The sequence below is a fragment of the Cyanistes caeruleus genome, chromosome 36 (assembly GCF_971803275.1).
Source record: "Cyanistes caeruleus chromosome 36, bCyaCae1.hap1.1, whole genome shotgun sequence".
Lineage (NCBI taxonomy): Eukaryota > Metazoa > Chordata > Aves > Passeriformes > Paridae > Cyanistes > Cyanistes caeruleus.
The window spans coordinates 146,870-160,462 of record NC_141737.1 but is presented as its reverse complement, the minus strand read 5'-3'; the positions used below and the strand labels follow the sequence as shown (position 1 = coordinate 160,462).

At 67.8% G+C, this 13,593-nt stretch overlaps 1 protein-coding gene across 3 annotated transcripts; it reads right to left on the bottom strand.

Moving 5' to 3' along the window:
- Positions 1 to 50: 50 nt before the first annotated feature.
- On the bottom strand, positions 51 to 12,954 carry LENG8 (leukocyte receptor cluster member 8). Of its 3 annotated transcripts, XM_086871592.1 has the most exons (15): positions 12,802 to 12,954; positions 12,523 to 12,688; positions 11,453 to 11,566; positions 10,716 to 10,841; positions 10,410 to 10,635; positions 9,639 to 9,780; positions 8,541 to 8,741; positions 7,633 to 7,929; positions 6,671 to 6,802; positions 5,894 to 6,194; positions 4,631 to 4,732; positions 3,923 to 3,991; positions 3,703 to 3,832; positions 2,800 to 3,007; positions 51 to 1,558 (listed from the first exon to the last, which is right to left on the bottom strand). In XM_086871592.1, the coding sequence occupies exons 1-15, from the start codon at positions 12,831 to 12,833 to the stop codon at positions 1,399 to 1,401; spliced, it is 2,406 nt and encodes an 801-aa protein (XP_086727718.1). In that variant the 5' UTR covers positions 12,834 to 12,954; the 3' UTR covers positions 51 to 1,398. The 3 variants fall into 3 exon arrangements, with proteins under 3 accessions (XP_086727718.1, XP_086727719.1, XP_086727720.1); XM_086871593.1 differs by lacking the exons at positions 51 to 1,558; positions 2,800 to 3,007 and adding an exon at positions 3,016 to 3,294; XM_086871594.1 differs by lacking the exons at positions 51 to 1,558; positions 2,800 to 3,007 and adding an exon at positions 3,301 to 3,376.
- Positions 12,955 to 13,593: the final 639 nt, after the last annotated feature.

Genomic DNA, 13,593 nt, shown 5'->3' with positions numbered 1-13,593 from the left:
CAGCCCGCCCCTCCCCCGCCCCCTCCCCCACCCATCACTCCAACCCCGACTTTTGTCCTTTTTCCTTCTTTATTCTGTCCAAAAAAAGGTTAAAAAAAGAGAGAGAAGGGGGGCGGGGGGAAAGGGGGAGGGGGGAGGGGCGACTTTTACCTGCAAAGAGACGTGGGGGGAGGGGAGAGGGATTCGAGGGGGGAGGGGTGGAGGAGGAGGGGGGAGGGGGGAGGGGTGGAAATAAATTAAATACGAACCAAAAAAAGGGGGGTTTGAGCAGCGCAAAGACCCAGGGGAGGAGGAGGAGAAGCGATGGCGGCGGCGGCGGCGGAGTCCCCGAGCCCCCCCGGGGCGGTTGTGGGGCGCGGGGGGAGCCCCCCGAGTCTGCTGTGGGGCTGGGAGCGGGCGGGGGGCTCCGCGGGCGGCGGCGGCGGCGGGGGGGTCCCGGGGGGGGTTTCTCCGTGGGGTCGAGGCTCCGTGTGGGGCGGGGCCGCGGCCTGGGGGTCTCTCCGTGGGTCTCTCCTTCCTCCGTGGGGCGGGGGTCTCTCCGTGGGGCGGCGGCGCCGGGGGGGGGGACGAGACCTCGGCAGCAGGAAGAAGAGAGAGAAACTGAGGCACGGTTAAAAACGCAGCTGGGGGAGGGGAGGGGGGGGGAAATGTGGGGCGACTCTGCCCCCCCAAGCAGAGGCTCTGCCCCGCCCTGAGACCCCCCCAAAGCCGCTATGGGGCGGCCGCTATGGGGCAGCCGCTATGGGGCAGCGCCCCAGCCGGGGGCAGTGGGGTGGCTCCGGGCCCCTCTCCCCGCCCCACATCCTCCCGGCGGCTGCTGAGGGGCAGGAGGTGGTTATGGGGCACATCCGGGCCCCACACGTCGGTCCCCACCCCAAATCCCCCCTCCTGTGGCTGCTGAGGGGGAAAGAGAAGGTCATGGGGCAGCAGCCGTGGGGCAGCGGCCGTGGGGCAGCGGCCGTGGGGCAGATCTGGGCCCCATGGGTCAATCCCACACCCCCAATTCTGTACTCAGCGGTTCGTTGTGGGGCAGCAGCCGTGGGGCAGCAGCCGTGGGGCAGATCTGGGCCCCACAGGTCAATCCCCCGCCCCCAATCCTGTACTCAGCGGTTATGGGGCAGCAGCTGTGGGGCAGATCCGAGCCCCACAGATCAATCCCCCACCCCAAATCTCCTCCTCCACAGCGGCTGAAGAGCAGCCGCAGCCGTGGGGCAGCCGCAGCCGTGGGGCAGCCGCAGCTGTGGCCATGGGGCAGCTGCAGCCGTGGGGCAGCCGCAGCGGCCGTGGGGCAGCAGCCGCAGCCGTGGGGCAGCCGCAGCGGCCGTGGGGCAGATTCGCGCCCCACGGGTCCCTCCCTGTGCCCACGGCCCCGCCGAGGCTGCCGTGGGTCGCGGTGGCTCAGATGTGGGGCAGGGCCGCCAGGCTCTGCCGGCAGTCGATGGCGCCGCGGTCGGGCCCGGTGAAGGTGAGGGGCAGCCCCCCCAGGAAGCGGCGGCGCTCGGGGGGCTCCAGCCCCATAAGTGGGCCCAGCTGGGCCGTCGGCAGCGCCGGGCGGTAGCTGGGGAGAGAAGGAAGTCAGGCCGGGGGGCCGGGGGAGCCCGGGGGGCACCCGCGGCCCCCGGGGACGGGGCTGTGGCCCCATAGCGGGGGCTCGGCCCCATGGAGAGGGGCTCGGCCCCATGGAGAGGGAGCCGGTCCCACGTCGCCCCACAGCAGTGGGACTCAGCCCCACAGATGAGGACTCAGCCCCACAAAGGAGGTCTCAGCCCCACAGAGGAAGGCTCAGCCCCACACAGAAAGGCTCAGCCCCATGGAGAAGGGCTCAGCCCACAAAGGAGGTCTCAGCCCCACCGAGAAGGGCTCAGCCCCACAGAGAAAGGCTCAGCCCCACAGATAAAGGCTCAGCCCCACAGATAAAGGCTCAGCCCCACAGATGAGGGCTCAGCCCCATGGAGAAGGGCTCAGCCCCACAGATGAGGGCTCAGCCCCATGGAGAAGGGCTCAGCCCCACAGATGAGGGCTCAGCCCCACAGAGAAGGGCTCAGCACCGTCCAACCCCACAGCGGGGACTGGGACCCCATAAAGGAGGTCTCAACCCCAGATCGGGGAGTCCAGCCCCATAGAATTCAGGGAGTTCAGCTCCGTAACTGGGGCACAGCCCCAAAAGTGTGGGCACAGCCCCATAACTGGGGGTCCAGCCCCATAAGTTGGGGTTCAGCCCCATCAGTGGGGGCACAGCCCCATTAACGGGGGCTCAGCCCCACAAGCCGGGGCTCAGCAGGAGCCTCACCCCAATGTGGGGCACAAATGGGGGTTCCCCATGTCCTTACATGGAATACACAGGGGTTTCCCCATGCCCATATATGGAATACACAGGGGTTTCCCCATGCCCATATATGGAATACACAGGGATTTCCCCATTCCCATATATGGAATACAGGGGGGATTTCCCCATGCCCATATATGGAATACACAGGCGGGGATTTCCCCATGCCCATATATGGACACTCCAGGGGGATTTCCCCATGCCCATATATGGACACCCCAGGGGGGATTTCCCCATGCCCATATATGGAATACACAGGGGGGATTTCCCCATGCCCATATATGGAATACACAGGGGGGATTTCCCCACGCCCATACATGGAACACACAGGGATTTCCCCATGCCCATATATGGGGGTTTCCCCACGCCCACCTCACACACAACCCCTGGCATCCCCTCCCCTCCCCCCCCCGAGCCCCCCACTCACCTCGGGGCCGCCCCCCCCGCCCCCCGCGCCCCCCGGCCCCACCTACGCCTTGATGATGGCGCGCAGGGCGCGGCGCCGCTCGCGCTCGGCGAAGAGGTCGATGAGGCGCGGGCCCATGGCCGGGGCCGAGCCGTGCAGGCGGAAGAAGCGGCTGTAGAGCCCCAGGGCCCAGGCGGCGCGCAGCGCCAGGGCGTGCGACACGGCGGGGTCCTGGCGCAGCGCCGGGGGCAGCAGGGCCAGCTCCGTGGTCAGTTCTGGGGGACAGAGGGGTCAGGGGTCACTGAGGGGTCACTCAGGGGTCACTGAGGGGTCACTGGGGACAGCAGCGCCAGGGCGTGCGACACGGCGGGGTCCTGGTGCAGCGCGGGGGGCAGCAGGGCCAGCTCCGTGGTCAGTTCTGGGGGGACAGGGGGGTCAGGGGTCACTCAGGGGTCACTGAGGGGTCACTGAGGGGTCACTGGGGACAGCAGCGCCAGGGCGTGCGACACGGCGGGGTCCTGGCGCAGCGCGGGGGGCAGCAGGGCCAGCTCCGTGGTCAGTTCTGGGGGGACAGAGGGGTCAGGGGTCACTCAGGGGTCACTCTGGGGTCACTGGGGGCAGCAGGGCCAGCTCCGTGGTCAGTTCTGTCAGAGACAGGGGTCAGTCAGGGGTCACTGGGGTCAGACACAGGGGTCACTGAGGTCACAGGTCGGGGTCACTGAGATCACTCTGGGGTCACTGAGGTCACAGGTCGGGGTCACTTTTGGGGACAAAGTCACCCTGAGCTCATCGGGGGCAGCAGCTCCAGCCTCAGTGGACGGTTCTGGCGAGGTCACTGAGAGCCCCCCAAACTCTGGGGAGCCCCTGGAGCTCCGGGGACACCCCTGGGGGGTTTGGGGACCCCTCCCAGGGGTTTGGGGACCCCCCCGAGGTTTTGGGGACCCCCCCGGGCTCCGGGGACCCCTCTGACCTCCGGAGTTGTTGGTGAAGATGCAGTAGAGGATGCGGTAGGCCGTGAACTCGCCCACGCAGCCGGGCAGGTTCTCCCCGTACAGCGCCTTCAGCTGCGTCTGGCACTGGTTGAACTCCTCGTGGTCGCCCTGGGGGGGCGGCCGGGACCCTCAGGGACCCCTCCCCAAACCGGGGGGGTCCCCAGAGCCCCCCCGGAGCCCCCCCGAGCTCGGCCCCACCTTCTCCAGGGCGATGCGGGCGTGCGCCTCGTAAACCTCCACCGTGAACTCGGTGCGGACGCCCTGCACCTGCGGGGGCACAGGGCGGGGAGGGGGCTCAGGAGATGGGGAGGGGGCTCAGGACACGGGGAGGGGGCTCAGGACACGGGGAGGGGGCTCAGGACACGGGGAGGGGGCACAGGACATGGGGAGGGGGCTCAGGACACGGGGAGGGGGCTCAGGACATGGGGAGGGGGCTCAGGACACGGGGAGGGGGCACAGGACACGGGGAGGGGGCTCAGGACACGGAGAGGGGGCTCAGGACATGGGGAGGGGTCCCAAACATGGGGAGGGGGCTCAGAACATGGGGAGGGGGCTTAGGACATGGGGAGGGGTCCCAAACATGGGGAGGGGGCTCAGGACACGGGGAGGGGGCTCAGGACATGGGGAGAGGTCCCAGATTTGGGGAGGGGTCCCAGAATGAAACAGGGAAACTCAAAACCCAGGGGAGCCAACCCAGGGCAACCACAATCACCTGGACCCCCCCAAAAATCACCTGGGACCCCCCCCAAAATCACCTGGACCCCCCAAACCCCCTGAGACCCCCTAAAACCTCCTGAGATTCCTCCAAACACCCCTCAAACCTCCTCAGATCCTCCCCAATCTCCCCCAAATCCCCCCCCAATCCCCCCCCAGGACCCCCCAGTCCCCCCCAGCCCCCGTCCCCACCGTCAGGTCCTGCCGCAGGGATTTCAGCTGCTCGCAGGCCCAGGCGTAGTCGCGGTGCTGCTGCCAGTGGGAGCGAACCAGCGCCAGCGCCTGCCGCAGGACCTGGGGGCACGGGGCGGGGGGTCAGGGGGGATTGGGGTGGGGTTGGGGGGGTCTGGGGGGTTTGGGATGGGTTTGGGGTGGATCTGGATGGATTTGGGGTGTTTGGGGTGTGTCTGGGGTGTGTTTGGGGTGTTTCAGGGTGTGTCTGGGGTGTTTCAGGGTGTGTTAGGGGTGTTTCAGGGTGTGTTTGGGGTGTTTCAGGGTGGGTTTGGGGTGTTTCAGGGTGTGTTTGGGGTGTTTCAGGGTGGGTTTGGGGTGTTTCAGGGTGGGTTTGGGGTGTTTCAGGGTGTGTTTGGGGTGTTTCAGGGTGGGTTTGGGGTGTGTTTGGGGTGTTTCAGGATGGGTTTGGGGTGTGTTTGGGGTGTTTCAGGGTGGGTTTGGGGTGTTTCAGGGTGTGTTTGGGGTGTTTCAGGGTGTGTTTGGGGTGTTTCAGGGTGTGTTTGGGGTGTTTCAGGGTGGGTTTGGGGTGTTTCAGGGTGTGTCTGGGGTGTTTCAGGTCACTCACGGGCACGGGCCGCACGGTGGCCGGGTCAGGAGCGCAGGTCAGCCTCAGGTGGGGTTTGGGGTGGGGTTGGGGTGTGTTTGGGGTGGGTTTGGGGTGTTTCAGGGTGGGTTTCGGGTGTTTCAGGGTGTGTCTGGGGTGTTTCAGGGTGGATTTGGGGTGTTTCAGGGTGTGTTTGGGGTGTTTCAGGGTGGGTTTGGGGTGTTTCAGGGTGGGTTTGGGGTGTTTCAGGTCACTCACGGGCACGGGCCGCACGGTGGCCGGGTCAGGAGCGCAGGTCAGCCTCAGGTGGGGTTTGGGGTGGGGTTGCGGTGTTTCAGGGTGGGTTTGGGGTGTTTCAGGGTGTGTCTGGGGTGTTTCAGGGTGGGTTTGGGGTGTTTCAGGGTGGGTTTGGGGTGTTTCAGGGTGTTTCAGGGTGGGTTTGGGGTGTGTTTGGGGTGTTCCAGGTCACTCACGGGCACGGGCCGCACGGTGGCCGGGTCAGGAGCGCAGGTCAGCCTCAGGTGGGGTTTGGGGTGTTTCAGGGTGGATTTGGGGTGTTTCAGGGTGGGTTTGGGGTGTTTCAGGGTGGGTTTGGGGTGTTTCAGGGTGTTTCAGGGTGGGTTTGGGGTGTGTCTGGGGTGTTTCAGGGTGTGTCTGGGGTGTTTCAGGTCACTCACGGGCACGGGCCGCACGGTGGCCGGGTCAGGAGCGCAGGTCAGCCTCAGGTACCGTTTGGTCACCTCCTGGCAGGTGCCCAGGATCTTGAGCTGGTCCCAGTCCAGGCCCTCGGCGGGGCCGGGCCCGGGGGGGCTCCCCGGGGCCGGGGGGGGGTTGGGCCGGGCCTTTTTGGGGTGTCCCCCCCCGGCGCCGCCCCCCTGGAAGCGCTGGGCCCGGCGCTGGCGCCGCAGCTCCCGCTCGGGGTCCTCGGGGTCGGGGGGCGGCCGGCGGCGGGCGCGGCGGGGGGGGCCCGGCTCCGGCCTGGGGGGGACGGGAACGGGGAATGAACTGGGAGGGACTGGGGGAAACGGGGATTTGGGGAATCACCTCGTCCCAGACACCCCACTGTGCCCCCAGTCCATCCCAGTATTGATCCCAGTTCACCCCAGTTCATCCCACTATCCCCCCAGCTCATTCCCAGTCCATCCCAGTTCACCCCAGTCCATCCCAGTCCATCCCAGTATTGATCCCAGTTCATCCCAGTTCATCCCAGTTCATCCCAGCCACCCCACTATCCCGCCAGTTCATCCCAGTCCATCCCAGTTCATCCCAGTTCATCCCAGTTCATCCCAATTCATCCCAGTTCACCCCACTACCCCCCCAGTCCCTCCCAGTTCATCCCAGTTCACCCCAGTTCATCCCAGTCACCCCCAGTTCATCCCAGTCACCCCCAGTCCCCCCCAAACCCCTCCCAGTCCCCCCAGTCCATTCCCAGTCCCCCCCAGTCCCCCCAGTACCTCTTCCCGCGCTGGGCCCGTGCCCGGCCCCGTTCCAGGGGTCCCCCCCGGCCGCGGGGTTTGGGGGGGCCCCCCCGGCGCCCCCCGGGCCGGGGCTCGGCCCCCGAAGCCGACGAGTCCGAGTCGGAGTCACTGCGGGGACAGCGGAGCTGGGGACTGGGGGGACCCGACTGGGGGGACTGAACTGGGGGGACTGGGGGGACTGGGGGGGTTTAGGGGGGAACTGGGGGGGTTCAGGGCGGTCCCGAGGGGGTTCTGGGGTGGAGCGGGATTGGAGCCGGACACGGGAGGAGGGCTTGGGGTTTTTGGGGGGGCTCAGGGTGTTTTTGGGGTGGGTTTGGGGTGTGTTTGGGGTGTCACCTGTGGCGGCAGCGGCGCCCCGGCGAGCGCGAGGACGAGCGCGAGGGTTTGGGGTGTGTTTGGGGTGTGTTTGGGGTGTCTCAGGGTGTGTTTGGGGTCTCAGGGTGTGTTTGGGGTGTTACCTGCGGCGGCAGCGGCGCCCCGGCGAGCGCGAGGAGGAGCGCGAGGGTTTGGGGTGTGTTTGGGGTGGGTTTGGGGTTGGTTTGGGGTGGGTTTGGGGTCTCAGGGTGTTTTTGGGGTGTCTCTGGGGTGTTTTTGGGGTGTGTTTGGGGTGTGTTTGGGGTCTGACCTGCGGCGGCAGCGGCGCCCCGGTGAGCGCGAGGAGGAGCGCGAGCGCGAGCGGGAGGGTTTGGGGTGTGTTTGGGGTCTCAGGGTGTGTTTGGGGTGTGTTTGGGGTCTGACCTGCGGCGGCAGCGGCGCCCCGGCGAGCGCGAGGAGGAGCGCGAGCGGGAGGGTTTGGGGTGGGTTTGGGGTGGGTTTGGGGTCTCAGGGTGTGTTTGGGGTGGGTTTGGTGTCTCAGGGTGTGTTTGGGGTGTGTTTGGGGTGGGTTTGGTGTTTTTGGGGTGTCTCAGGGTGGGTTTGGGGTGTGTTTGGGGTCTGACCTGCGGCGGCAGCGGCGCCCCGGCGAGCGCGAGGACGAGCGCGAGCGCGAGCGGGAGCCGCTGGAGGAGGAGCTGTTCTCCTTCATGAAGACGTTCCGGTTCCCGAACTTGGTGGGGAAGGCGCCGCCCCCGCGGGCCCGGGACCCCCCGGGACCCCCTCTCTGGGCGGGGGGCGGCCCCCCCGAGCCCGGGGGGCGCTGGGAGGGGCTCGGGGGCGGCCCCGGGGCCGGGCCGGGCCGGGCTGGGGGCAGCTCCCAGCGCTTCTTCTTGGGGCTGGAGGAGCCGTCCCGGCCCAGCCTGGGGGGACAGGGGGGGTTTGGGGTCAGCCTGGGGGGTCTGGGGGGATCTGGGGTCACTTGCCATCAATCCTGCCCTGGGGAACCCCAAAAACACCGGGGAAATCCTGCCCAGAATCCCCCCCAAATGTCACTTGTAACCCCTGGAATTCCAGCTCTGACCCCCCAAATCCCTCCCGGTGTTTTTGGGGTCCCCAGGGCAGTTTCCCCCATGTTTTGGGGTCCCCAGGGCAGGATTTCCCGGTGTTTTGGGGGTTCCCCAGCCCCTCTCCCAGTGTTTGGGGTCCCCAGCCCCTCTCCCGCTGTTTTGAGGTCCCCAGCCCCTCTCCTGATGTTTTTGGGGGTTCCCAGGGCAGTTTCCCCGCTGTTTCGGGGTTCCCCAGCCCTGCTTCCCCGGTGTTTTTGGGGGTTCCCAGGGCAGGATTTCCCCGTGTTTTTGGGGGTTCCCAGGGCAGGATTTCCCGGTGTTTCTGGGGGGATCCTGGGCAGGATCTCCCGGTGTTTTTGGGGTCCCCAGCCCCGTTCCCCCGGTGTTTTCGGGGTTCCCCAGCCCCGTTTCCCCGGTGTTTTCGGGGTCCCCAGCCCCGTTCCCCCGTGCTCCGGGGCTCTCACCCGGGCAGGGGCTCGCGGCTCCAGTCGATGGTGAAGGCGGAGCCGTCCTGCAGCCGCGCCTGCAGCAGCTCCTTCAGCAGCTTCTCCGTCCTGTCCTTGTCCTCCTCCGACTCGCAGGCCGTGAAGCAGCGCTGCACGTACGCCTTCATCTCGGGGGGCCAGTCCTCGGGCTTGCCCCTGCCTGCTGCCCCACGGGGCTCCCTGTGGGGAGAGAAATGTGTGGGGTGACCCACAGAGCTCTGGGGTGACCCACAGTGACCCAGAGCCTTCATCTCGGGGGCCAGTCCTCGGGCTTCCCCCTGCCCGCCGCCCCACGGGGCTCCCTGTGGGGCAGTGACACATCTGGGGTGACCCACAGTGACCCACAGCCTTCATCTCGGGGGGCCAGTCCTCGGGCTTGCCCCTGCCCGCCGCCCCACGGGGCTCCCTGTGGGGCAGTGACACAGCTGGGGTGACCCACAGGGATTTGGGGTGACCCACAGAGCTCCAGGGGCGCCCCACAGGGCTCTCTATGGGGCACAGAGATGTCTAGGACTGCCCCACGGGGATCTGGGGTGACCCACAGGGCTCTCTGTGGGGCAGAGAAACATCTGGGGTGACCCACAGGGATTTGGGGTGACCCACGGGGCTCCCTGTGGGGCAGAGACACAGCTGGGGTGACCCACGGGGAATTGGGGTCACCCCACAGAGCTCCCGTTGCCTCCCATTGGGGCTTTTGGGGCTCCCAGGGGGATTTCTGGGCTTCCCAGTGGGGTTTTGGGGGTCCCAGAGGGGTTTTGGGGGTCCCAGGTGGATTTTGGGGTTCCCAGGTGGATTTTGGGGGTTCCCAGAGGGGATTTTGGGGTTCCTAGAGAGGATTTTTGGGGGTTCCCAGGGTGATTTTTGGGGTTCCCAGGGTGGATTTTGGGGCTCCCAGCAGTATTTTGGGGTTCCCAGGGTGATTTTTGGGGTTCCCAGGGTGGATTCTGGGGCTCCCAGCAGTATTTTGGGGTTCCCAGTTGGATTTTTGGGGTCCCCGGGGTGGGGTCAGGGCAGGGTCTGGGGGCTGCCGGTCCCTGCGCAGCCCCCGGCGGGTTTTGGGGTCCCCCCCGGACTCACCCGTGCCCCCCGTGCAGCTTCTCGGGGCCGGGGGGGCCCCCGAAGGCGCCGCCCCCCCGGGGCTGCTCCCCAAAGGCCGGGGGGGGCAGCACGAAGGGGCGCTTGGGCAGCTGGAACTTGAGACCCCCCGAGCCCGGAGCCTCTGCGGGGACAGCGGGATTGGGGGGATTTGGGGGGGCTGGGGGGGTTTGGGGGGGCTGGGGGGGTTTGGGGGGGATTTGGGGGAGTTTGGAAGGCATTTGGTGGGGATTTGGGGGGGGGTCTGGGGGGGATTGGGGGGATTTGGGGGGATTTGGGGGGGGATGGGGGGGATTGGGGGGGATTTGGGGGGGATTTGGGGGGTCTGGGGGAGACTGGAGGAGATTGGGGGATTTGGGAGCAGAATCTGGGCAGGAATTTGGGGTGAATTTGGGTAAATTTGGGGCAGGAATTTGGGGGTGAACTTGGGAAAATAATATGGGGTAAATTCGGGTAAATTTGGGGCAGTTTGGGGCAGGAATTTGGGGTAAATTTGGGGCAGGAATTTGGGGTGAATTTGGGGCAGTTTGGGGCAGGAATTTGGGTCAGTTTGGGGCAGGAATTTGGGGTGACTTTGGGGCAGGAATTTGGGGTGAATTTGGGGCAGTTTGGGGCAGGTATTTGGGGTGAATTTGGGGCAGTTTGGGGCAGGAATTTGGGGCAGTTTGGGGCAGGAATTTGGGGAGAATTCGGGAGGGTTTAGGGAAGGACCCCCGCCCCCCAGCCCCCTCCCCAGCCCCGGGGGTCTCTTACGCTTCATGCGGCTCCAGAGCTGCCCCCCCCCCTTCTTGCCCTTCGGGGGGGGCCCCTCGCTGTAGTGGGGGGAGGGGTAGGGGGTGGAGCCCCCCGGGGGGGTCCCCGCGCCCCCCCCCGCCCCCCCCGCGCCGTGGGGAGGGGGCTGCGGCTGCGGGGGGGCGGCGGGGGGGGGCTGGGGGGTCCCGAACGGCGCCGCCTCCTCCAGGCCGGGCACCGGGGGCTGCTGGGGGGGCACAGACGGGGTCAGGGGGGGGTCCCGGGGGTGGAGACCCCTCCCCAAACCCCCCCCCGAGCCCCCCTCACCTGGCCCAGGCCGCTCTGCTGCTGGGGGGGGGCGGGGGGCTGCTGCTGGGGGGGGGCGGCGGCGTAGGAGCCCCCTCCCCCCGCGGCGTAGGGGGCGGTGGGCGCCCCATAGCCGGGGTACACCCCCTGTGGGACAGAGACCCCTCCCCAATTAACCAGAGACCCCTCCCCAATTAACCAGAGACCCCCCCCAAATTAACCAGAGACCCCTCCCCAATTAACCAGAGACCCCCTCCATAGCCGGGGTACACCCCCTGTGGGACAGAGACCCCTCCCCAATTAACCAGAGACCCCCCCAATTAACCAGAGACCCCTCCCCAATTAACCAGAGACCCCCCCCCCCATAGCCGGGGTACACCCCCTGTGGGACAGAGACCCCTCCCCAATTAACCAGAGACCCCTCCCCAATTAACCAGAGACCCCCCCCCCCCATAGCCGGGGTACACCCCCTGTGGGACAGAGACCCCTCCCCAGATTAATCAGAGACCCCTCCCTCCAAAATAAATGGAACAAGCAATGATCCTCCTCCAGCCCCATTTCAGCCCCCCCAGCCCCATTTCAGCCCCCAGCCCCATTTCCAGCCCCCAGCCCCATTTCGCGCCCCCAGCCCCATTTCGCGCCCCCAGCCCCATTTCGCGCCCCCAGCCCCATTTCAGCCCCCAGCCCCATTTCCAGCCCCCAGCCCCATTTCCAGCCCCCAGCCCCATTTCCAGCCCCCAGCCCCATTTCCCCCTCACCAGCGGGTAGTAGTAGCCGTAGGGGTAGTAGCCCCCCCCGTAGGGCTGGTACCACTGGTAGTACTGGGGGGGCTGCGGCTGCAGAGAGGGGTCCCCCTGCGCGGGGGGGGCGTACTGGGGGGGGGGGCGGCACGTCAGAGACCCCCCCAAACACAGAGACCCCCAAACACAGAGACCCCCCAAACACAGAGACCACCCCCCAAAACACAGAGACCCTCCCAGAGACCCCCCCCAAAACACAGAGACCCCCCCCCAAACACAGAGACCCCCCCCCAGAGACCCCCACCCCGGACAACCCCATAAAAACCCCACAAAAACCCCACAAAAGCCCTTACAACCCCCCCAGAACACCCAAAAAACACCGAGACCTCCCCTCAAACCCCCCCGGCTCCCCCCAAAGGCCTCTGGGGACCCCCAAACCCTCCCGGACAGCCCCAGAGCCCCCCAGACCGGCCCCCAGCCCCTCAGAGCCCCCCCAGCCCCTCAGGACCCCCTCAGAACCATCCCCAGCCCCTCAGAGCCCCCCAGACGCCCCCCCAGCCCCTCAGGACCCACTCAGGACCCCCCGGCCCCTTAGAGCCCCCTCAGGACCCCCCTCAGCCCCTCAGGGTCCCCTCAGGACCCCCCCGACCCCTCAGAGCCCCCCAAACCGGCCCCCAAACGCCCCCCCGGCCGCTCAGGACCCCCTCAGGACCTTCCCCAGCCCCCTCAGGACCCCCCAGCCCCTCAGGATCCCCCCCAGCGCCCCCTGAGCCCCTCAGAACCTCCCTCAGCCCCTCAGGACCCCACCGGCCCCTCAGAGCCCCCCCAAACGCCCCCCCAGCCCCTCAGGACCCCCCCAAGCCCCTCAGAATCCCCTCAGCGCCCCCCCGGCCCCTCAGAGCCCCCCCAACCCTTCAGGGCCCCCTTAGACCCCCCCCAAACGCCTCCCCCGGCCCCTCAGGACCCCCGCCGGCCCCTCAGGATGCCCTCAGGACCCCCTCCAGCGTCCCCCCAGCCCCTCAGACACCCCTCGGCCCCTCAGGATCCCCCCCAGCCCCTCAGGCTCCCTCAGCCCCCCCCGCCCTCACCTGCGCTCCGCCGCCCGCCGCCGCCGCCGTTTTGGCTCCTCCGGCCGCGGCTTTGCTGATGCTGGCCAGGGCCTGCCGGGCCTTCTCCCACTCGGGGTTCTCGGCGGGTGCCGGCGGCTCCTCCCGCGCGGGGCCGGCGCCGGGCCCGAGCGCGAACGGGGCGGCCCTGAGGGAGCGGCGGGACGGGGCGCTGGGAAAAGCCCAACGCCGGGCCCGGCCCGGGCGCTCCCCTTGCCCGCCGTCCCTCCCTCCCCGCGGCCCTCCCGGTGCCGCTCTCACCACTCGCGCTGGTCGCCGAGGTTCGCGGCCATGGCGGGGCCGCCGCGGATCCCGAGCGCCGCGACGGCCGCCACCGGGCCAAGATGGCGGCGCCGCCCGCGCGCTCCCTCCCTCACGGCGCCGCTTCCGGTTGGCGCCGCCGGCGCCGGCCAATGGGAGCGCGCGGGGGTGGGGGGTGGCGCGCGGCGGGGGCAACGGCGGCCGCGGGGGGACAAAGTAACGGACGAGCGCGCGAGGGGACGGGAGGTACGGCGGCCGCGAGGGGACAAACGGCGGGAGGCGCGCGGGCGCGGTGAGAGGGGCGGGTTTGGGGGTCCCGAGGGGGAATTGGGGAGGTTTTGGGGGTCCCGAGGGAATTGGGGAGGTTTTGGGGAGGTTTTAGGGGTCCCGAGGAGGTTTTGGGGAGGTTTTGGGGAGGTTTTGGGGGTCCCAGGGGACAATCGGGGCGCTCCTCCTGGTCCCCACCGCCCCCCGTTCCCGGGGGTCTCCAGCCCCCCTCGGGACCCCCAGAATTCCCCCCAATTCCCCCCCCGAGCGCGGAGAGCGGCGCCGCCTCGGGGACCCCAAAATCCGGAGGGGGGTGGGATTGTTCCCCAAAACCTGGAGCTTTTCTACCCAAAATCCGGAGCTTTTACACCCAAATCTGGGGATTTTATCCCCAAAACCTGGCGGATTTTTTACCCAAACCTGGAGGATTTATCCCCAAAATCCGAGTGATTTTTTACCCAAACCCTGGGATTTTTTACCCAAATCTGGGGGATTTATCCCCAAACCCAGGGGATTTTTTACCCA